This window comes from Staurois parvus, unplaced genomic scaffold, assembly GCF_062004578.1.
Source record: "Staurois parvus isolate SC_StPar_1 unplaced genomic scaffold, SC_StPar_1.0 ptg000361l, whole genome shotgun sequence".
NCBI classification, from domain to species: Eukaryota; Metazoa; Chordata; class Amphibia; order Anura; family Ranidae; genus Staurois; species Staurois parvus.
This window is the reverse complement of record NW_028318157.1, coordinates 7,660,275-7,684,797: the sequence shown is the minus strand read 5'-3', so window position 1 is coordinate 7,684,797 and position 24,523 is coordinate 7,660,275. Positions and strand designations below refer to the sequence as shown.

At 47.9% G+C, this 24,523-nt stretch overlaps 1 protein-coding gene across 1 annotated transcript in view; it reads left to right on the top strand.

Moving 5' to 3' along the window:
- Positions 1 to 24,523, top strand: part of AFF2 (ALF transcription elongation factor 2) — a 759,231-nt gene that overhangs the window by 627,201 nt on the left and 107,507 nt on the right. The window contains exon 10 of the mRNA XM_089684953.1: positions 23,489 to 23,651. Coding sequence (XP_089541079.1) covers positions 23,489 to 23,651 — 163 coding nt within the window. The remainder of the gene's footprint in view (positions 1 to 23,488; positions 23,652 to 24,523) is intronic.

The following is a 24,523-nucleotide window of genomic DNA, read 5'->3' as shown; positions in this document are numbered from 1 at the left end:
ACGTACAGTTTCCAGCCAACGGCAAGCTGCAATTGACCGATTGTGTACAATAAACTGACTTTCTGCTTCACAACCACCATTGTACGTTCAAAGAGTTAGATCCATTTACACGCCGGGTGGCGGTAATATTTTTTGGGTGATTAGTGCATTCCAGTGACATAAACGTACAGTTTCCAGCCAACGGCAAGCTGCAATTGACCGATTGTGCTAAATAAACTGACTTTCTGCTTCACAACCACTATTGTACGTTCAAAGAGTTAAATCCATTTACACGCCGGCTGGCGGTAATATTTTTTGGGTGATTAGTGCATTCCAGTGACATAAACGTACAGTTTCCAGCCAACGGCAAGCTGCAATTGACCGATTGTGCTAAATAAACTGACTTTCTGCTTCACAACCACTATTGTACATTCAAAGAGTTAAATCCATTTACACGCCGGCTGGCGGTAATATTTTTTGGGTGATTAGTGCATTCCAGTGACAGAAACGTACAGTTTCCAGCCAACGGCAAGCTGCAATTGACCGATTGTGCTAAATAAACTGACTTTCTGCTTCACAACCACTATTGTACGTTCAAAGAGTTAGATCCATTTACATGCCGGGTGGCGGTAATATTTTTTGGGTGATTAGTGCATTCCAGTGACATAAACGTACAGTTTCCAGCTAACGGCAAGCTGCAATTGACCGATTGTGCTAAATAAACTGACTTTCTGCTTCACAACCACTATTGTACGTTCAAAGAGTTAAATCCATTTACACGCCGGATGGCGGTAATATTTTTTGGGTGATTAGTGCATTCCAGTAGCAGAAACGTACAGTTTCCAGCCAACGGCAAGCTGCAATTGACCGATTGTGTACAATAAACTGACTTTCTGCTTCACAACCACCATTGTACGTTCAAAGAGTTAGATCCATTTACACGCCGGGTGGCGGTAATATTTTTTGGGTGATTAGTGCATTCCAGTGACATAAACGTACAGTTTCCAGCCAACGGCAAGCTGCAATTGACCGATTGTGCTAAATAAACTGACTTTCTGCTTCACAACCACTATTGTACGTTCAAAGAGTTAAATCCATTTACACGCCGGCTGGCGGTAATATTTTTGGGTGATTAGTGCATTCCAGTGACAGAAACGTACAGTTTCCAGCCAACGGCAAGCTGCAATTGACCGATTGTGTACAATAAACTGACTTTCTGCTTCACAACCACCATTGTACGTTCAAAGAGTTAGATCCATTTACACGCCGGGTGGCGGTAATATTTTTTGGGTGATTAGTGCATTCCAGTGACATAAACGTACAGTTTCCAGCCAACGGCAAGCTGCAATTGACCGATTGTGCTAAATAAACTGACTTTCTGCTTCACAACCACTATTGTACGTTCAAAGAGTTAAATCCATTTACACGCCGGCTGGCGGTAATATTTTTTGGGTGATTAGTGCATTCCAGTGACAGAAACGTACAGTTTCCAGCCAACGGCAAGCTGCAATTGACCGATTGTGTACAATAAACTGACTTTCTGCTTCACAACCACCATTGTACATTCAAAGAGTTAGATCCATTTACACGCCGGGTGGCGGTAATATTTTTTGGGTGATTAGTGCATTCCAGTGACATAAACGTACAGTTTCCAGCCAACGGCAAGCTGCAATTGACCGATTGTGTACAATAAACTGACTTTCTGCTTCACAACCACTATTGTACGTTCAAAGAGTTAAATCCATTTACACGCCGGCTGGCGGTAATATTTTTTGGGTGATTAGTGCATTCCAGTGACAGAAACGTACAGTTTCCAGCCAACGGCAAGCTGCAATTGACCGATTGTGTACAATAAACTGACTTTCTGCTTCACAACTACCATTGTACGTTCAAAGAGTTAGATCCATTTACACGCCGGGTGGCGGTAATATTTTTTGGGTGATTAGTGCATTCCAGTGACATAAACGTACAGTTTCCAGCCAACGGCAAGCTGCAATTGACCGATTGTGCTAAATAAACGGACTTTCTGCTTCACAACCACTATTGTACGTTCAAAGAGTTAAATCCATTTACACGCCGGCTGGCGGTAATATTTTTTGGGTGATTAGTGCATTACAGTAACAGAAACGTACAGTTTCCAGCCAACGGCAAGCTGCAATTGACCGATTGTGTACAATAAACTGACTTTCTACTTCACAACCACCATTGTACGTTCAAAGAGTTAGATCCATTTACACGCCGGGTGGCGGTAATATTTTTTGGGTGATTAGTGCATTCCAGTGACATAAACGTACAGTTTCCAGCCAACGGCAAGCTGCAATTGACCGATTGTGCTAAATAAACTGACTTTCTGCTTCACAACCACTATTGTACATTCAAAGAGTTAAATCCATTTACACGCCGGCTGGCGGTAATATTTTTTGGCTGATTAGTGCATTCCAGTGACAGAAACGTACAGTTTCCAGCCAGCGGCAAGCTGCAATTGACCGATTGTGTACAATAAACTGACTTTCTGCTTCACAACCACCATTGTACGTTCAAAGAGTTAGATCCATTTACACGCCGGGTGGCGGTAATATTTTTTGGGTGATTAGTGCATTCCAGTGACATAAACGTACAGTTTCCAGCCAACGGCAAGCTGCAATTGACCGATTGTGCTAAATAAACTGACTTTCTGCTTCACAACCACTATTGTACGTTCAAAGAGTTAAATCCATTTACACGCCGGCTGGCGGTAATATTTTTTGGGTGATTAGTGCATTCCAGTAACAGAAACGTACAGTTTCCAGCCAACGGCAAGCTGCAATTGACCGATTGTGTACAATAAACTGACTTTCTGCTTCACAACCACCATTGTACGTTCAAAGAGTTAGATCCATTTACACGCCGGGTGGCGGTAATATTTTTTGGGTGATTAGTGCATTCCAGTGACATAAACGTACAGTTTCCAGCCAACGGCAAGCTGCAATTGACCGATTGTGCTAAATAAACTGACTTTCTGCTTCACAACCACTATTGTACGTTCAAAGAGTTAAATCCATTTACACGCCGGCTGGCGGTAATATTTTTTGGGTGATTAGTGCATTCCAGTGACAGAAACGTACAGTTTCCAGCCAACGGCAAGCTGCAATTGACCGATTGTGTACAATAAACTGACTTTCTGCTTCACAACTACCATTGTACGTTCAAAGAGTTAGATCCATTTACACGCCGGGTGGCGGTAATATTTTTTGGGTGATTAGTGCATTCCAGTGACATAAACGTACAGTTTCCAGCCAACGGCAAGCTGCAATTGACCGATTGTGCTAAATAAACGGACTTTCTGCTTCACAACCACTATTGTACGTTCAAAGAGTTAAATCCATTTACACGCCGGCTGGCGGTAATATTTTTTGGGTGATTAGTGCATTCCAGTAACAGAAACGTACAGTTTCCAGCCAACGGCAAGCTGCAATTGACCGATTGTGTACAATAAACTGACTTTCTACTTCACAACCACCATTGTACGTTCAAAGAGTTAGATCCATTTACACGCCGGGTGGCGGTAATATTTTTTGGGTGATTAGTGCATTCCAGTGACATAAACGTACAGTTTCCAGCCAACGGCAAGCTGCAATTGACCGATTGTGCTAAATAAACTGACTTTCTGCTTCACAACCACTATTGTACATTCAAAGAGTTAAATCCATTTACACGCCGGCTGGCGGTAATATTTTTTGGGTGATTAGTGCATTCCAGTGACAGAAACGTACAGTTTCCAGCCAGCGGCAAGCTGCAATTGACCGATTGTGTACAATAAACTGACTTTCTGCTTCACAACCACCATTGTACGTTCAAAGAGTTAGATCCATTTACACGCCGGGTGGCGGTAATATTTTTTGGGTGATTAGTGCATTCCAGTGACATAAACGTACAGTTTCCAGCCAACGGCAAGCTGCAATTGACCGATTGTGCTAAATAAACTGACTTTCTGCTTCACAACCACTATTGTACGTTCAAAGAGTTAAATCCATTTACACGCCGGCTGGCGGTAATATTTTTTGGGTGATTAGTGCATTCCAGTGACAGAAACGTACAGTTTCCAGCCAGCGGCAAGCTGCAATTGACCGATTGTGTACAATAAACTGACTTTCTGCTTCACAACCACCATTGTACGTTCAAAGAGTTAGATCCATTTACACGCCGGGTGGCGGTAATATTTTTTGGGTGATTAGTGCATTCCAGTGACATAAACGTACAGTTTCCAGCCAACGGCAAGCTGCAATTGACCGATTGTGCTAAATAAACTGACTTTCTGCTTCACAACCACTATTGTACGTTCAAAGAGTTAAATCCATTTACACGCCGGCTGGCGGTAATATTTTTTGGGTGATTAGTGCATTCCAGTGACAGAAACGTACAGTTTCCAGCCAACGGCAAGCTGCAATTGACCGATTGTGTACAATAAACTGACTTTCTGCTTCACAACCACCATTGTACGTTCAAAGAGTTAGATCCATTTACACGCCGGGTGGCGGTAATATTTTTTGGGTGATTAGTGCATTCCAGTGACATAAACGTACAGTTTCCAGCCAACGGCAAGCTGCAATTGACCGATTGTGCTAAATAAACTGACTTTCTGTTTCACAACCACTATTGTACGTTCAAAGAGTTAAATCCATTTACACGCCGGCTGGCGGTAATATTTTTTGGGTGATTAGTGCATTCCAGTAACAGAAACGTACAGTTTCCAGCCAACGGCAAGCTGCAATTGACCGATTGTGTACAATAAACTGACTTTCTGCTTCACAACCACCATTGTACGTTCAAAGAGTTAGATCCATTTACACGCCGGGTGGCGGTAATATTTTTTGGGTGATTAGTGCATTCCAGTGACATAAACGTACAGTTTCCAGCCAACGGCAAGCTGCAATTGACCGATTGTGCTAAATAAACTGACTTTCTGCTTCACAACCACTATTGTACGTTCAAAGAGTTAAATCCATTTACACGCCGGCTGGCGGTAATATTTTTTGGGTGATTAGTGCATTCCAGTGACAGAAACGTACAGTTTCCAGCCAACGGCAAGCTGCAATTGACCGATTGTGTACAATAAACTGACTTTCTGCTTCACAACCACCATTGTACGTTCAAAGAGTTAGATCCATTTACACGCCGGGTGGCGGTAATATTTTTTGGGTGATTAGTGCATTCCAGTGACATAAACGTACAGTTTCCAGCCAACGGCAAGCTGCAATTGACCGATTGTGCTAAATAAACTGACTTTCTGCTTCACAACCACTATTGTACGTTCAAAGAGTTAAATCCATTTACACGCCGGCTGGCGGTAATATTTTTTGGGTGATTAGTGCATTCCAGTGACAGAAACGTACAGTTTCCAGCCAACGGCAAGCTGCAATTGACCGATTGTGTACAATAAACTGACTTTCTGCTTCACAACTACCATTGTACGTTCAAAGAGTTAGATCCATTTACACGCCGGGTGGCGGTAATATTTTTTGGGTGATTAGTGCATTCCAGTGACATAAACGTACAGTTTCCAGCCAACGGCAAGCTGCAATTGACCGATTGTGTACAATAAACTGACTTTCTGCTTCACAACCACCATTGTACGTTCAAAGAGTTAGATCCATTTACACGCCGGGTGGCGGTAATATTTTTTGGGTGATTAGTGCATTCCAGTGACATAAACGTACAGTTTCCAGCCAATGGCAAGCTGCAATTGACCGATTGTGCTAAATAAACTGACTTTCTGCTTCACAACCACTATTGTACGTTCAAAGAGTTAAATCCATTTACACGCCGGCTGGCGGTAATATTTTTTGGGTGATTAGTGCATTCCAGTGACAGAAACGTACAGTTTCCAGCCAACGGCAAGCTGCAATTGACCGATTGTGTACAATAAACTGACTTTCTGCTTCACAACCACTATTGTACGTTCAAAGAGTTAGATCCATTTACACGCCGGGTGGCGGTAATATTTTTTGGGTGATTAGTGCATTCCAGTGACATAAACGTACAGTTTCCAGCCAACGGCAAGCTGCAATTGACCGATTGTGCTAAATAAACTGACTTTCTGCTTCACAACCACTATTGTACATTCAAAGAGTTAAATCCATTTACACGCCGGCTGGCGGTAATATTTTTTGGGTGATTAGTGCATTCCAGTGACAGAAACGTACAGTTTCCAGCCAGCGGCAAGCTGCAATTGACCGATTGTGCTAAATAAACTGACTTTCTGCTTCACAACCACTATTGTACGTTCAAAGAGTTAGATGCATTTACATGCTGGGTGGCGGTAATATTTTTTGGGTGATTAGTGCATTCCAGTGACATAAACGTACAGTTTCCAGCCAACGGCAAGCTGCAATTGACCGATTGTGCTAAATAAACTGACTTTCTGCTTCACAACCACTATTGTACGTTCAAAGAGTTAAATCCATTTACACGCCGGCTGGCGGTAATATTTTTTGGGTGATTAGTGCATTCCAGTGACAGAAACGTACAGTTTCCAGCCAACGGCAAGCTGCAATTGACCGATTGTGTACAATAAACTGACTTTCTGCTTCACAACTACCATTGTACGTTCAAAGAGTTAGATCCATTTACACGCCGGGTGGCGGTAATATTTTTTGGGTGATTAGTGCATTCCAGTGACATAAACGTACAGTTTCCAGCCAACGGCAAGCTGCAATTGACCGATTGTGTACAATAAACTGACTTTCTGCTTCACAACCACCATTGTACGTTCAAAGAGTTAGATCCATTTACACGCCGGGTGGCGGTAATATTTTTTGGGTGATTAGTGCATTCCAGTGACATAAACGTACAGTTTCCAGCCAATGGCAAGCTGCAATTGACCGATTGTGCTAAATAAACTGACTTTCTGCTTCACAACCACTATTGTACGTTCAAAGAGTTAAATCCATTTACACGCCGGCTGGCGGTAATATTTTTTGGGTGATTAGTGCATTCCAGTGACAGAAACATACAGTTTCCAGCCAACGGCAAGCTGCAATTGACCGATTGTGTACAATAAACTGACTTTCTGCTTCACAACCACTATTGTACGTTCAAAGAGTTAGATCCATTTACACGCCGGGTGGCGGTAATATTTTTTGGGTGATTAGTGCATTCCAGTGACATAAACGTACAGTTTCCAGCCAACGGCAAGCTGCAATTGACCGATTGTGCTAAATAAACTGACTTTCTGCTTCACAACCACTATTGTACATTCAAAGAGTTAAATCCATTTACACGCCGGCTGGCGGTAATATTTTTTGGGTGATTAGTGCATTCCAGTGACAGAAACGTACAGTTTCCAGCCAGCGGCAAGCTGCAATTGACCGATTGTGCTAAATAAACTGACTTTCTGCTTCACAACCACTATTGTACGTTCAAAGAGTTAGATGCATTTACATGCTGGGTGGCGGTAATATTTTTTGGGTGATTAGTGCATTCCAGTGACATAAACGTACAGTTTCCAGCCAACGGCAAGCTGCAATTGACCGATTGTGCTAAATAAACTGACTTTCTGCTTCACAACCACTATTGTACGTTCAAAGAGTTAAATCCATTTACACGCCGGCTGGCGGTAATATTTTTTGGGTGATTAGTGCATTCCAGTAGCAGAAACGTACAGTTTCCAGCCAACGGCAAGCTGCAATTGACCGATTGTGTACAATAAACTGACTTTCTGCTTCACAACCACCATTGTACGTTCAAAGAGTTAGATCCATTTACACGCCGGGTGGCGGTAATATTTTTTGGGTGATTAGTGCATTCCAGTGACATAAACGTACAGTTTCCAGCCAACGGCAAGCTGCAATTAACCGATTGTGCTAAATAAACTGACTTTCTGCTTCACAACCACTATTGTACGTTCAAAGAGTTAAATCCATTTACACGCCGGCTGGCGGTAATATTTTTTGGGTGATTAGTGCATTCCAGTGACAGAAACGTACAGTTTCCAGCCAACGGCAAGCTGCAATTGACCGATTGTGTACAATAAACTGACTTTCTGCTTCACAACTACCATTGTACGTTCAAAGAGTTAGATCCATTTACACGCCGGGTGGCGGTAATATTTTTTGGTGATTAGTGCATTCCAGTGACATAAACGTACAGTTTCCAGCCAACGGCAAGCTGCAATTGACCGATTGTGTACAATAAACTGACTTTCTGCTTCACAACCACTATTGTACGTTCAAAGAGTTAGATCCATTTACACGCCGGCTGGCGGTAATATTTTTTGGGTGATTAGTGCATTCCAGTGATATAAACGTACAGTTTACATCCAACGGCAAGCTGCAATTGACCGATTTTGCTAAATAAACTGACTTTCTGCTTCACAACCACTATTGTACGTTCAAAGAGTTAAATCCGGTTTTATTTTTGGGGTGCTTATTGAATTAAAGAGTATGTCAGACAACACGCAGAGGAGTGGCAGAGGAGGCAATGTTTCAGGAGCGAGCAGACGTGGCAGCAGAGGAAGGGGTCGAGGCAGCACTAGTCGCAGCCAGAGGCCAGTGCTCCCGGTGTCATCCAGCGGTCGTGTCTCCACCGACAACCCTGCCGTCATCGATTGGTTGACTCGGTCGTCTTCCTCTTCCCAGGTCACCTCTGACACCTACAGCCAACGGTCGGTGGGTACGTCAGACACAACCGTTAGTTGGCATGGCCCGGGAGCAAGCCCACTGAAATCACGTGTCCTCGACCTGCCCCTGTCCTTTGGTGTTCCCTCACCAAGCGAAGTATCGCATGCTGTGGGCTCAGCCCCACTGTACAGTGAGGAAGAGCTAACAGAGGGCGGTCAGGAACGGCGGGAGACATCCGCCTCTTCAGCAGCCAAGCGAAGAAGTACTGGCGAGGAGAGTGGCTCGGTAGCCGGTCTAGAGACAGGTCTGTGTCCTGACCCACACGCAGCCGAGGGGGCTAGTAGTGACGCGGAGACCCTAATTGATGATGATGAGGCTGATCGCACTTGGCAGCCTCGTCGTCATCAGGCTATTGCTTCCGCATCATCAGGAGAAGAGGGTGCCAGCTTGCCAGCGAGCAAAACAGTCGGTGGGTTGCCCAGGAGGCAGCAGGGTCGCAGCAGTGTCAGTGGAGCCAAACGGCCACGGAGTAGAGCACCAGCTCCACTGCAGCCTACCACCACGGCCAGTAGTGGTGCCGGTGTGCACGGAGGAAGTAGCAGTCAGCCAGTGAGGAGTAGCGGGGGCAAAGTTTCCTACTCGGCGGTGTGGCAATTTTTCGTCACACCGCCCGAGGAAGTAAACGTAGCCGTATGTCGACTATGTGGCCAGAAAGTCAAGCGTGGCCAGGGGGCCAATGTTGGGACTACAGCGTTGCGTCAGCATATGCAGCGTTGCCATTTGGTGGCCTGGGAAAACCGTGATAAAGATACGGCGGTTCTGCCTGCCCCAGCCCCCGCTCCATCACCGGCTCCGTTACTTGCTCCGTCACCCGACGTCAATCGCCCTCTATCAGCCAGTCAAGGCTCCAACACCTCTGCTGAGGGGAGTTGTCGCTCGTTTGCATCTTCCGCTCGTTCAGATGCTCCTTCTCCTGCTACTCCTCTTCACGGATTCCGTCAGCAGTCTTTCTTGGAATCCGTTTCCAAGAGACAACAGTTTGCGAGCACGCACCCGACGGTGCAGAAGCTGAACGTCCTCCTGTCCAAGTTGCTGGTGCTGCAGTCCCTCCCTTTCCAAGTGGTGGACTCAGCACCTTTCCGAGAACTGATGGCTTGTGCTGAGCCGCGGTGGAGAGTGCCAAGCCGGCATTTCTTCGCCAAAAAGGCAGTGCCAGCCCTGCATTCACATGTAGAAGAGATGGTGGGCCAGTCTTTGAGCATGTCGGTCTCTGCCAAAGTGCACGGCAGCGCCGACGTGTGGAGCTGTAACTACGGTCAGGGACAGTACATGTCATTTACGGCCCACTGGGTGAACGTGGTGCCGGCACAGCCGCACCAGCAACTTGGACAGGTCACGCCGCTTTTGCCTCCACGTTTGCACGTCCTTGGTCCAGCAAAGTTGTCCGCCTCTACCACCTCTTCTTCCGTCGTGTCCTCAGCCGCCACCCCCGTGCCAAGTCCCATTACCCGACCGGCATATCACATGTGCAGGGCGCAACGGTGTCACGCTGTGCTGCACCTGGTATGCCTTGGCGAACGTAGTCACACAGGGGAGGAACTTCTGAGTGTAATGAACAGAGAAATCGACAGATGGCTGTCTCCGCGCAAACTGAAAATCGGAACCATGTTGACCGACAACGGAAAGAACATGGTGTCTGCTCTGCGTCAAGGAAGGTTGTGCCATGCGCCATGCATGGCTCACGTGTTCAATCTGGTTGTCAAGCGGTTCTTAAAATCCACCATCCCACTGCAAGACATCCTTAAAATGTCACGTAAACTTTGCATGCATTTCAGCCATTCCTACACCGCAAAGCACACCCTCCTTGAGCTGCAGCGGCAGAACGGAATTCCACAGCATCGCCTGATCTGCGACGTTGCAACAAGGTGGAATTCAACCCTACATATGGTAGGCCGCCTTTACGAACAGCGAAAGGCCATCACCGATTTCCTGATGTTACAAGCGGATAAAGGTACTCCCCTGTGTAACTTAGATGTCAGCCATTGGCAGCTCATGCGTGACACCTGCCGCTTGCTCAGGCCCTTTGAGGAGGCCACGCTATTCGTGAGTCGGCAGGACTATGGGATGAACGACGTCATTCCTCTGTTGCACGTCCTGGAACAAATGCTGTTAACAATGGCTGGTCAGGGTGCGGTAGACGTGGCGCACAGATCTCAACGCCACATGACCCCTGTGGGGGCAGGACAGGAAGAAGAGGAGGAGGTAGAGGAGGACATTGGTGCTCAGGAATTATTGAGTGAAATGGGTGGTTTTTCCACTCAGTGGACAGGAGTGGAGGAGCAGGAGCATCTGGTAGAGGAGGAGGAGGAGACAGAGGACCCAGACGCACCGTGGCAGTATGCTGTGGAGATGGAGGCAGGGAGTCCCTCGCATTCCTTGGCACAAATGGCCCATAGCATGCTCGGTTGCTTGCGTAGCGACAGCCGAATAATAACCATCAGACAGAGGGATGACTTTTGGCTGTCCACCTTGTTGGACCCTCGCTACCGTTCAAAAATGGTGGCCTTTTTCACACCTGCTGAGAGGGAGGCCAAAATAAAGTACTATAAAAACCACCTATGTAGTCATGCAGTATATAGCCCTATCGGCCACTTTCTGGCATCCAGTTGCTGTAGCCCCCATCACCACACTGTGCCACGGGCCCCTGTACCGCCTTCTCATACTGCTGCCAGATCCATCCTCTGCCATGTGCGTCTTTGTCGTCTGCTCACGCTGCTGGGTTCCAGTTTTAAACCTAGGCCTGTGTATGGCTTCCGAATACTGCTGCCTCCACCGCCACCCTGCGCCATGTGCCTCTGTCGTCTGCTCACGCTGCTGACGGCTTCCGCTTTTTAAACTAGTCCTGTGTATGTCTTCCGAATACTGCTGCCTCCACCGCCACCCTGCGCCATGTGCCACTTTCAGGTCTCCTTACACTGTTGGTGGGTTCCATTTTGTGATAGGGTGCTGTATGTCCTTCCATTGCTGCTGCCTCCACCGCCACCCTGCGCCATGTGCCTCTGTCGTCTGCTCACGCTGCTGACGGCTTCCGCTTTTTAACCGAGGCCTGTGTTTGGCTTCCGAATACTGCTGCATCCACCGCCACCCTGCGCCATGTGTCTCTGTCGTCTGCTCACGCTGCTGACGGCTTCCGCTTTTTAACCTAGGCCTGTGTATGGCTTCCGAATACTGCTGCCTCCACCGCCACCCTGCGCCATGTGCCTCTGTCGTCTGCTCACGCTGCTGACGGCTTCCGCTTTTTAAACTAGTCCTGTGTATGTCTTCCGAATACTGCTGCCTCCACCGCCACCCTGCGCCATGTGCCACTTTCAGGTCTCCTTACACTGTTGGTGGGTTCCATTTTGTGATAGGGTGCTGTATGGCCTTCCATTGCTGCTGCCTCCACCGCCACCCTGCGCCATGTGCCTCTGTCGTCTGCTCACGCTGCTGACGGCTTCCGCTTTTTAACCGAGGCCTGTGTTTGGCTTCCGAATACTGCTGCATCCACCGCCACCCTGCGCCATGTGTCTCTGTCGTCTGCTCACGCTGCTGACGGCTTCCGCTTTTTAACCTAGGCCTGTGTATGTCTTCCGAATACTGCTGCCTCCACCGCCACCCTGCGCCATGTGCCTCTGTCGTCTGCTCACGCTGCTGACGGCTTCCGCTTTTTAAACTAGTCCTGTGTATGTCTTCCGAATACTGCTGCCTCCACCGCCACCCTGCGCCATGTGCCACTTTCAGGTCTCCTTACACTGTTGGTGGGTTCCATTTTGTGATAGGGTGCTGTATGGCCTTCCATTGCTGCTGCCTCCACCGCCACCCTGCGCCATGTGCCTCTGTCGTCTGCTCACGCTGCTGACGGCTTCCGCTTTTTAACCGAGGCCTGTGTTTGGCTTCCGAATACTGCTGCATCCACCGCCACCCTGCGCCATGTGTCTCTGTCGTCTGCTCACGCTGCTGACGGCTTCCGCTTTTTAACCTAGGCCTGTGTATGTCTTCCGAATACTGCTGCCTCCACCGCCACCCTGCGCCATGTGCCACTTTCAGGTCTCCTTACACTGTTGGTGGGTTCCATTTTGTGATAGGGTGCTGTATGGCCTTCCATTGCTGCTGCCTCCACCGCCACCCTGCGCCATGTGCCTCTGTCGTCTACTCACGCTGCTGACGGCTTCCGCTTTTTAACCGAGGCCTGTGTTTGGCTTCCGAATACTGCTGCATCCACCGCCTCCCTGCGCCATGTGTCTCTGTTGTCTGCTCACGCTGCTGACGGCTTCCGCTTTTTAACGTAGGCCTGTGTATGGCTTCCGAATACTGCTGCCTCCACCGCCACCCTGCGCCATGTGCCTCTGTCGTCTGCTCACGCTGCTGACGGCTTCCGCTTTTTAAACTAGTCCTGTGTATGTTTTCCGAATACTGCTGCCTCCACCGCCACCCTGCGCCATGTGCCACTTTCAGGTCTCCTTACACTGTTGGTGGGTTCCATTTTGTGATAGGGTGCTGTATGGCCTTCCATTGCTGCTGCCTCCACCGCCACCCTGCGCCATGTGCCTCTGTTGTCTGCTCACGCTGCTGACGGCTTCCGCTTTTTAACCGAGGCCTGTGTTTGGCTTCCGAATACTGCTGCATCCACCGCCACCCTGCGCCATGTGTCTCTGTCGTCTGCTCACGCTGCTGACGGCTTCCGCTTTTTAACCTAGGCCTGTGTATGGCTTCCGAATACTGCTGCCTCCACCGCCACCCTGCGCCATGTGCCTCTGTCGTCTGCTCACGCTGCTGACGGCTTCCGCTTTTTAAACTAGTCCTGTGTATGTCTTCCGAATACTGCTGCCTCCACCGCCACCCTGCGCCATGTGCCACTTTCAGGTCTTCTTACACTGTTGGTGGGTTCCATTTTGTGATAGGGTGCTGTATGGCCTTCCATTGCTGCTGCCTCCACCGCCACCCTGCGCCATGTGCCTCTGTCGTCTACTCACGCTGCTGACGGCTTCCGCTTTTTAACCGAGACCTGTGTTTGGCTTCCGAATGCTGCTGCATCCACCGCCACCCTGCGCCATGTGTCTCTGTCGTCTGCTCACGCTGCTGACGGCTTCCGCTTTTTAACCTAGGCCTGTGTATGGCTTCCGAATACTGCTGCCTCCACCGCCACCCTGCGCCATGTGCCTCTGTCGTCTGCTCACGCTGCTGACGGCTTCCGTTTTTTAACCTAGGCCTGGGTATGTCTTCCGAATACTGCTGCCTCCACCGCCACCCTGCGCCATGTGCCACTTTCAGGTCTCCTTACACTGTTGGTGGGTTCCATTTTGTGATAGGGTGCTGTATGGCCTTCCATTGCTGCTGCCTCCACCGCCACCCTGCGCCATGTGCCTCTATCGTCTGCTCACGCTGCTGACGGCTTCCGCTTTTTAACCGAGGCCTGTGTTTGGCTTCCGAATACTGCTGCATCCACCGCCACCCTGCGCCATGTGTCTCTGTCGTCTGCTCACGCTGCTGACGGCTTCCGCTTTTTAACCTAGGCCTGTGTATGGCTTCCGAATACTGCTGCCTCCACCGCCACCCTGCGCCATGTTCCTCTGTCGTCTGCTCACGCTGCTGACGGCTTCCGCTTTTTAAACTAGTCCTGTGTATGTCTTCCGAATACTGCTGCCTCCACCGCCACCCTGCGCCATGTGCCACTTTCAGGTCTCCTTACACTGTTGGTGGGTTCCATTTTGTGATAGGGTGCTGTATGGCCTTCCATTGCTGCTGCCTCCACCGCCACCCTGCGCCATGTGCCTCTGTCGTCTACTCACGCTGCTGACGGCTTCCGCTTTTTAACCGAGGCCTGTGTTTGGCTTCCGAATACTGCTGCATCCACCGCCACCCTGCGCCATGTGTCTCTGTCGTCTGCTCACGCTGCTGACGGCTTCCGCTTTTTAACCTAGGCCTGTGTATGGCTTCCGAATACTGCTGCCTCCACCGCCACCCTGCGCCATGTGCCTCTGTCGTCTGCTCACGCTGCTGACGGCTTCCGCTTTTTAACCGAGGCCTGTGTTTGGCTTCCGAATACTGCTGCATCCACCGCCACCCTGCGCCATGTGTCTCTGTCGTCTGCTCACGCTGCTGACGGCTTCCGCTTTTTAAACTAGTCCTGTGTATGTCTTCCGAATACTGCTGCCTCCACCGCCACCCTGCGCCATGTGCCACTTTCAGGTCTCCTTACACTGTTGGTGGGTTCCATTTTGTGATAGGGTGCTGTATGGCCTTCCATTGCTGCTGCCTCCACCGCCACCCTGCGCCATGTGTCTCTGTCGTCTGCTCACGCTGCTGACGGCTTCCGCTTTTTAACCGAGGCCTGTGTTTGGCTTCCGAATACTGCTGCATCCACCGCCACCCTGTGCCATGTGTCTCTGTCGTCTGCTCACGCTGCTGACGGCTTCCGCTTTTTAACCTAGGCCTGTGTATGGCTTCCGAATACTGCTGCCTCCACCGCCACCCTGCGCCATGTGCCTCTGTCGTCTGCTCACGCTGCTGACGGCTTCCGCTTTTTAAACTAGTCCTGTGTATGTCTTCCGAATACTGCTGCCTCCACCGCCACCCTGCGCCATGTGCCACTTTCAGGTCTCCTTACACTGTTGGTGGGTTCCATTATGTGATAGGGTGCTGTATGGCCTTCCATTGCTGCTGCCTCCACCGCCACCCTGCGCCATGTGCCTCTGTCGTCTACTCACGCTGCTGACGGCTTCCGCTTTTTAACCGAGGCCTGTGTTTGGCTTCCGAATACTGCTGCATCCACCGCCACCCTGCGCCATGTGTCTCTGTCGTCTGCTCACGCTGCTGACGGCTTCCGCTTTTTAACCTAGGCCTGTGTATGGCTTTCGAATACTGCTGCCTCCACCGCCACCCTGCGCCATGTGCCTCTGTCGTCTGCTCACGCTGCTGACGGCTTCCGCTTTTTAAACTAGTCCTGTGTATGTCTTCCGAATACTGCTGCCTCCACTGCCACCCTGCGCCATGTGCCACTTTCAGGTCTCCTTACACTGTTGGTGGGTTCCATTTTGTGATAGGGTGCTGTATGGCCTTCCATTGCTGCTGCCTCCACCGCCACCCTGCGCCATGTGCCTCTGTCGTCTGCTCACGCTGCTGACGGCTTCCGCTTTTTAACCTAGGCCTGTGTATGGCTTCCGAATACTGCTGCCTCCACCGCCACCCTGCGCCATGTGCCTCTGTCGTCTGCTCACGCTGCTGACGGCTTCCGTTTTTTAACCTAGGCCTGGGTATGTCTTCCGAATACTGCTGCCTCCACCGCCACCCTGCGCCATGTGCCACTTTCAGGTCTCCTTACACTGTTGGTGGGTTCCATTTTGTGATAGGGTGCTGTATGGCCTTCCATTGCTGCTGCCTCCACCGCCACCCTGCGCCATGTGCCTCTATCGTCTGCTCACGCTGCTGACGGCTTCCGCTTTTTAACCGAGGCCTGTGTTTGGCTTCCGAATACTGCTGCATCCACCGCCACCCTGCGCCATGTGTCTCTGTCGTCTGCTCATGCTGCTGACGGCTTCCGCTTTTTAACCTAGGCCTGTGTATGGCTTCCGAATACTGCTGCCTCCACCGCCACCCTGCGCCATGTGCCTCTGTCGTCTGCTCACGCTGCTGACGGCTTCCGCTTTTTAAACTAGTCCTGTGTATGTCTTCCGAATACTGCTGCCTCCACCGCCACCCTGCGCCATGTGCCACTTTCAGGTCTCCTTACACTGTTGGTGGGTTCCATTTTGTGATAGGGTGCTGTATGGCCTTCCATTGCTGCTGCCTCCACCGCCACCCTGCGCCATGTGCCTCTGTCGTCTACTCACGCCGCTGACGGCTTCCGCTTTTTAACCGAGGCCTGTGTTTGGCTTCCGAATACTGCTGCATCCACCGCCACCCTGCGCCATGTGTCTCTGTCGTCTGCTCACGCTGCTGACGGCTTCCGCTTTTTAACCTAGGCCTGTGTATGGCTTCCGAATACTGCTGCCTCCACCGCCACCCTGCGCCATGTGCCTCTGTCGTCTGCTCACGCTGCTGACGGCTTCCGCTTTTTAACCTAGGCCTGTGTTTGGCTTCCGAATACTGCTGCATCCACCGCCACCCTGCGCCATGTGTCTCTGTCGTCTGCTCACGCTGCTGATGGTTTCCGCTTTTTAAACTAGTCCTGTGTATGTCTTCCGAATACTGCTGCCTCCACCGCCACCCTGCGCCATGTGCTTCTTTCAGGTCTCCTTACACTGTTGGTGGGTTCCATTTTGTGATAGGGTGCTGTATGGCCTTCCATTGCTGATGCCTCCACCGCCACCCTGCGCCATGTGTCTCTGTCATCTGCTCACGCTGCTGACGGCTTCCGCTTTTTAACCGAGGCCTGTGTTTGGCTTCCGAATACTGCTGCATCCACCGCCACCCTGCGCCATGTGTCTCTGTCGTCTGCTCACGCTGCTGACGGCTTCCGCTTTTTAACCTAGGCCTGTGTATGGCTTCCGAATACTGCTGCCTCCACCGCCACCCTGCGCCATGTGCCTCTGTCGTCTGCTCACGCTGCTGAAGGCTTCCGCTTTTTAAACTAGTCCTGTGTATGTCTTCCGAATACTGCTGCCTCCACCGCCACCCTGCGCCATGTGCCACTTTCAGGTCTCCTTACACTGTTGGTGGGTTCCATTTTGTGATAGGGTGCTGTATGGCCTTCCATTGCTGCTGCCTCCACCGCCACCCTGCGCCATGTGCCTCTGTCGTCTGCTCACGCTGCTGACGGCTTCCGCTTTTTAACCGAGGCCTGTGTTTGGCTTCCGAATACTGCTGCATCCACCGCCACCCTGCGCCATGTGTTTCTGTCGTCTGCTCACGCTGCTGACGGCTTCCGCTTTTTAACCTAGGCCTGTGTATGGTTTCCGAATACTGCTGCCTCCACCGCCACCCTGCGCCATGTGCCTCTGTCGTCTGCTCACGCTGCTGACGGCTTCCGCTTTTTAAACTAGTCCTGTGTATGTCTTCCGAATACTGCTGCCTCCACTGCCACCCTGCGCCATGTGCCACTTTCAGGTCTCCTTACACTGTTGGTGGGTTCCATTTTGTGATAGGGTGCTGTATGGCCTTCCATTGCTGCTGCCTCCACCGCCACCCTGCGCCATGTGCCTCTGTCGTCTGCTCACGCTGCTGACGGCTTCCGCTTTTTAACCGAGGCCTGTGTTTGGCTTCCGAATACTGCTGCATCCACCGCCACCCTGCGCCATGTGTTTCTGTCGTCTGCTCACGCTGCTGACGGCTTCCGCTTTTTAACCTAGGCCTGTGTATGGTTTCCGAATACTGCTGCCTCCACCGCCACCCTGCGCCATGTGCCTCTGTCGTCTGCTCACGCTGCTGACGGCTTCCGCTTTTTAAACTAGTCCTGTGTATGTCTTCCGAATACTGCTGCCTCCACCGCCACCCTGCGCCATGTGCCACTTTCAGGTCTCCTTACACTGTTGGTGGGTTCCATTTTGTGATAGGGTGCTGTACGGCCTTCCATTGCTGCTGCCTCCACCGCCACCCTGCGCCATGTGCCTCTGTCGTCTGCTCACGCTGCTGACGGCTTCCGCTTTTTAACCGAGGCCTGTGTTTGGCTTCCGAATACTGCTGCATCCACCGCCACCCTGCGCCATGTGTCTCTGTCGTCTGCTCACGCTGCTGACGGCTTCCGCTTTTTAACCTAGGCCTGTGTATGGCTTCCGAATACTGCTGCCTCCACCGCCACCCTGCGCCATGTGCCTCTGTCGTCTGCTCACGCTGCTGACGGCTTCCGCTTTTTAAACTTGTCCTGTGTATGTCTTCCGAATACTGCTGCCTCCACCGCCACCCTGCGCCATGTGCCACTTTCAGGTCTCCTTACACTGTTGGTGGGTTCCATTTTGTGATAGGGTGCTGTATGGCCTTCCATTGCTGCTGCCTCCACCGCCACCCTGCGCCATGTGCCTCTGTCGTCTGCTCACGCTGCTGACGGCTTCCGCTTTTTAACCGAGGCCTGTGTTTGGCTTCCGAATACTGCTGCATCCACCGCCACCCTGCGCCATGTGTCTCTGTCGTCTGCTCACGCTGCTGACGGCTTCCGCTTTTTAACCTAGGCCTGTGTATGGCTTCCGAATACTGCTGCCTCCACCGCCACCCTGCGCCATGTGCCTCTGTCGTCTGCTCACACTGCTGACGGCTTCCGCTTTTTAAACTAGTCCTGTGTATGTCTTCCGAATACTGCTGCCTCCACCGCCACCCTGCGCCATGTGCCACTTTCAGGTCTCCTTACACTGTTGGTGGGTTCCATTTTGTGATAGGGTGCTGTATGGCCTTCCATTGCTGCTGCCTCCACCGCCACCCTGCGCCATGTGCCTCTGTCGTCTGCTCACGCTGCTGACGGCTTCCGCTTTTTAACCGAGGCCTGTGTTTGGCTTCCGAATACTGCTGCATCCACCGCCACCCTGCGCCATGTGTCTCTGTCGTCTGCTCACGCTGCTGACGGCTTCCGCTTTTTAACCTAGGCCTGTGTATGGCCTTCAATTGAAGCTGCTTCTGCTCCGCCACTCTGCCATTGGACTCTTGATAGTCGTCTCCCCACGCTGCTGCTGGGGGGACTTTTTAACTTAGGCCTCTGTATGGCCTTCAATTTTAGCTGCTTACGCTCCGCCACTCTGCCATGGGCCCCTGTACCGCCTCCTCATGCTGCTGCCAGGCCCGTAATCTGCCATGGGCCCCTGTACCGACTCCTCATGCTGCTGCCAGGCCCGTAATCTGTCATGGGCCCCTGTACCGCCTCCTCATGCTGCTGCCAGGTCCAGAGTGTGTCATGGGTCCCTGTACGGCCTCCCATTGCTGCTGTCTCCATCGCCACACTCTGCCATGTGCCACTTTCAGGTCTCCTCACACTGCTGGTGGGTTCCATTTTGTCATAGGGTGCTGTATGGCCTCCCATTGCTGCTGCCTCCACCGCCACACTGTGGCTCCACACTCTGGTTTTGGCCCCGTGACTGCCCAAATGAGTGAAGTGTGCGGTGATTCTAAGATTGACGGCACTCATCTGCATGTCATACTGACTGAAAGTATTATTTCTCTTCCCCAGCAGACTCCAAGGGCATTTAAATTAAAGGTACAGTGTTCTGCACTAATATAAAGGCTCTCTGAAGCCTAGAAACACCCTTTTTATAAGTTAAATTCAAGCGAATATTTTCGGCACGAAGCGAATTTAATCAGCGAATTCGGCGAATCAGCCGAACCGAATTTTTGAATAATTCGCTCATCTCTACACACAGTATCTGGTGTAGCTGTGCGTGATTGTCAAACAGCTTCTAAGTTCAGATTGTCCAGTTAAGCTTTGAAATAAACCTGGAAGCTGATTGGTTTCTTTGCAAAGCTGCACCATATTTAGCATTCTCCAGTTTTAGTAAATAACTCCCTATATTTTGCAATACATGCACCTTTCCCTATGTTTATCCTTTTAAAGATGCTGAAGGTACATAAAAATACTTGTTGGTTTGCCAGAAAGGCATTCATTTGTTATGAACCGAGTGGTGTCAAACTCTGTTCAGTGTCTTTTGGTAAACTACTCAATTACTCCCACTCTAAGATACCTACAACATAAAGGCTAATCATTCTGTACTTCAAGATAAGAATTAGGAGGGCTAAATAGACAATTTATGGTAATAAAAGAAGTGTGAAAAGGACACAGGACAACTGCTTTTAATGGTATATTGAACAGATCAAAAGCAAGAAAGTAGGATAAGAATGCTTTAACAATTTATTAGTATATAATGACCATGTAGAATGTGCTCTGTTAGGGGTGTTTTGATTTTAATGAAGGAGAACTGGATTGTAAAATAAGGGTTGGATTTATTTACAAATAGGGACATGAATACATTTTAAGTTACAAAAAAGGAAAGTGGGAAAGGGGATAAGGTGTTACTTTTTATTTTATTTATTCATCCATCAGAGGCTGAATAAAAAAAAATAAATGGATTTCGTCATCCACATAAATAAGCTACATTGAGGAATAACAACCCCCACCCACCCTGCCAGAACATTGTATTCTGACAGCAGGAATCTCCGCTGTCAGAGTACCCTGACCAGCAACTGCAGTTTCTGATTGACAAAAGTTTTCTAACATTTTTGTTCAACAGAAGTTAATCTAATCAATCTACCTTAGATTGTACACCCCTTGAGGGTTAGGGACTGATGTAAATGAACAATATATATGTAAATCGCTGCGTAAAATTGACAGCGCTATATAACTACCTGAAATAAATTAATAATCTAATAATCGACTTCTGTTGAGCAGAGACAGCCACACATGGACCAAAAGTCCATCCAGTGCCTGCTGAAGTGGCCAAATTTCAATCGATCTATGGCCAGCTTAGCACACATTCATTCTGACTGAATCTTTTACATTTGAGCTTCTTAAACCCTTAGTTGGGTCTCAGTCCTTGATCCATCCTTAAAGTATTTACAAAAGTTCATTCCTATCTCAGGCTCAGAACTGAGTTTTCCAGCATATGATTACACAGAATGACCATAATGAGTCTGCCCCCAATAAACACGCTGCAATACTAAACAGGTTTGGGCAGTAAATGCCCAAAGGAGTCCTGCTGATCAATGTACTGATGAACTCAAGCATCAAGTCCTTTTGTTGATGGCAGGTTTTACAATCTTCATCTGCCTTAATACAGACCCATTTGCAATTTGCTCTTGCAGGAGGCATATTTTAGTTCATATCACAGCTGCATGGGTATAATTTTAATACATTGTAATAAAGCTATTCATTTTATTCCAAATTGTTTGCTTAATTTTCTTGCTGTATGGATTTCACATCACCATTTATTGCTGTGTCCTATATTATCCTTTAGCAGACATAAAGAAAAATCAATGGTTACTTCAAGTATGATAAAGTATCAATAAACCACCATATTTGTTGATATAATATGCTTATGCGTTTCACATTTACATATATGATATAATTATAGGATCCATATTTTTCATGAAGTTCCACTTTTATTTTGCCTTTCTCTAAAATGTATTAGAGTTTATTCAGGGGCTTCCAGACAAATGAGAAAGAGGAATTTTACTGTCCTTGTTGGTTGGCATTGACTTCTGCTACTCTCCAATGAAGCCCCTTTTTATCGAATGTATTCCTAATTATAGAGTCATGAACGCTGACCTAAAGCCTGAAGCAGTTTGATTTTCTTTTTTTTTATTGTAACCCCTGTGACTTTCTGGATATTTTACATTGAATTTTCACTTTTATTTTTTGTCATTGAAGCCTAAAGTTATGGTTTCCTATTAACTATAACCTCTTTCAGTGCATTCACAAGTTTGCATTCCAAATGGCATATTCATGACTGTGGCAACTTGGAGTAATGCCACATTTAATAACCGGATGCAACAGATTATTATTATGTCTTGTAAAACATGATCTTGACAAATATGATTTTCAGTGAAATACATCATATGCATGCTTTATATGGCTTGTTCCAGTGTATTTATCAGAGAAGGCTGTCTCTTCCTATAATCTTTTAATGCTGCTAAAATGACACTTCTGACAATGTTCCAGACAATTTATAGCAAGTTGTAGCGATTAAAATTTAAGAAAGTGTTAGCAGCTGTTTCTTTCATTCAAATATTGAAATATGGGAGATTTACATGTAAGCAGTGCAGCCATAAAATATTAAATGTAAAGTGTTGGTGAGGCTTTTTGTACATCAAACGCTAAGAGGCTCTTTATATATCAGTCTCAAAGTACATGGCATGAGCATCACACACTTTGGTGTTTATTTCCTATTTCTGCCAATTGATTTAAATTCAGTTCTACATTCCAATAAACCTGAATATTTTATATGACCTGCAGAGTTTTGTTTAGTTGATTTAAGAGAGTTCTTCTATCTTTATTGATTTAAGATGTGGTGTATAGAGTAAATAGATGTGGTACATTTTTCCGAAGAGAACTTTACACTTTTTAAAACTACCAAACATGGGATGATTATGTGCTAATTAAACAAGTTTGTACAAAAGTCATATGGCTGTGTGGGACCATTGATTGACACTAGCAGGACTCTTTTGAAGGGGATAATCTACTGACCAAGTAATCAAAAGTATCCTAACACACACTGCCAAATCTTTCTAAAACCCTTTGCAAAGAAAGCCAGTTTTTTTTGTTGGCTTAGTCAGCCCCCCAAAACCACCACCACTACACACTGTAACTGTACTGCAGCGGCTTGAGCAAGTAGGATTGGCATGCTCATTCTCACTATAGCAGGAAGTTCTGAATAGCAGGGTTGCATTGACAGTAGTCTGTGGTGGTGGGGGGGTTATAAAGTGATGAATGAAAGGTACCTTGTAGTATCCTCTTAAAACACAGATCTTATATTGAGGTTACCTTGTCCATTACAGGTTCACTTTAATGCTAACGTAAGTTGCTTTTCAGGTATTCCAAGCCTGATAATGTCTGGAATCATTCTACAATGTGATATAAGAATTACTATGGGCTTCGGTATTGATACTGAATATTACCTGTGCCTTATTGGCCTGTCTGTCTAGATTGTATGCTTCACCTGTGTTGCGGGACTACTATGCAATTTCTTTACTTTAAGAATTTCCAACTTTGTTATTAGAGATGTAAAAGCTTAATGAACATATTAAAACAGAAAAAACATTTCTGGGCCCATGTCTATCTTGGTATTGTAAATATAAGGTGCCACAAAAGAAACATTACGTAAAAGTTAACATGATTCTGCATTGCTTTACTTTGTGATTTTGTTCCATATGTAAGAGAGACATGTTTACTGTTTGGTTTTGCATCAACCACAAAGCCCTGTTAGTTCTTCAGGCATTAATAGAAAGTTTGTTTGCTCCCCCAGCGGCCTTCCCCTGCCTGCCGTTCATAATTCAAACTTGGTGAACTCCAGTGGAGCCTCTGGAAGTTCCAGTGAGTCGGAGACAAGCTCTGAATCAGATTCTGACAGCGAGAGCAGTTCTAGTGACAGCGAATGTAATGAAGAAAATCGTAATGTAACCCCAGAGGTAAAAACAACAGTGGGACAGTATATAGTTATCTGAATCTTGTGTATGTCTCATCTATACTTTGAAAAACAATAATCTTACACTATACACATTTTATGATGAATATCTTTATCATAGCTTTCAGCACTCACTAGAATCCTTCTAGGGTTTACAAATATACTCCAGCTGACACAACCTTAGAATTAATGGTCCATGTCTATTGTGCTACTTCCTATTTGCTGTAAGTTTGTTCTGTACAAATAGTGATTATCATACTACACAGTACAGTCACTGATGTGAATTTTACAGAGAACTGCTCTGCAGTTATTATTATAGTGCTATAAAGGGAATGTAATGAGTGGATAACATATTAACAATACAGTCATTTGCAAACGTTTTGGCACCCCTGGTCAAATTGCATGTTTTGTTAGCATTCTAAGTGAAAAGAAAGTAATGCCGCCTTTCCAGGGAATACATTTTATAAAACACATTTCTGCTAATTTTAATACACAATTGCTATTTGTTTTCTAAAATTGAAAAAAAAAATGCGACATGTGCAAAGGTTCATTCCTTAGTCACTCCTTTGTAACCCTCTACACACACCTTTGCAGAAGTCACCACTGCCAAACATTTCTTGTAGCCAGCTAATAGTCTTTCTCTTCTTATTTAAGGCATTTTCCTGGCTACAGATATTCAATAACTTATGGTAACAACAGTCTGTAAATGAATAGTAATTGTATGTTACAATTGCAGAGATATGTTTATGTTTTGTTTTTTAGCTGCAGAGGTTGTGGTGAAGTGGACCTAAACTCAAATGTTAACATAAAGCTATGTCTGCAGTTTGGCCTAGATGAATAAATAAAGAGTGATAGAATGGCACAAATACCTACCTA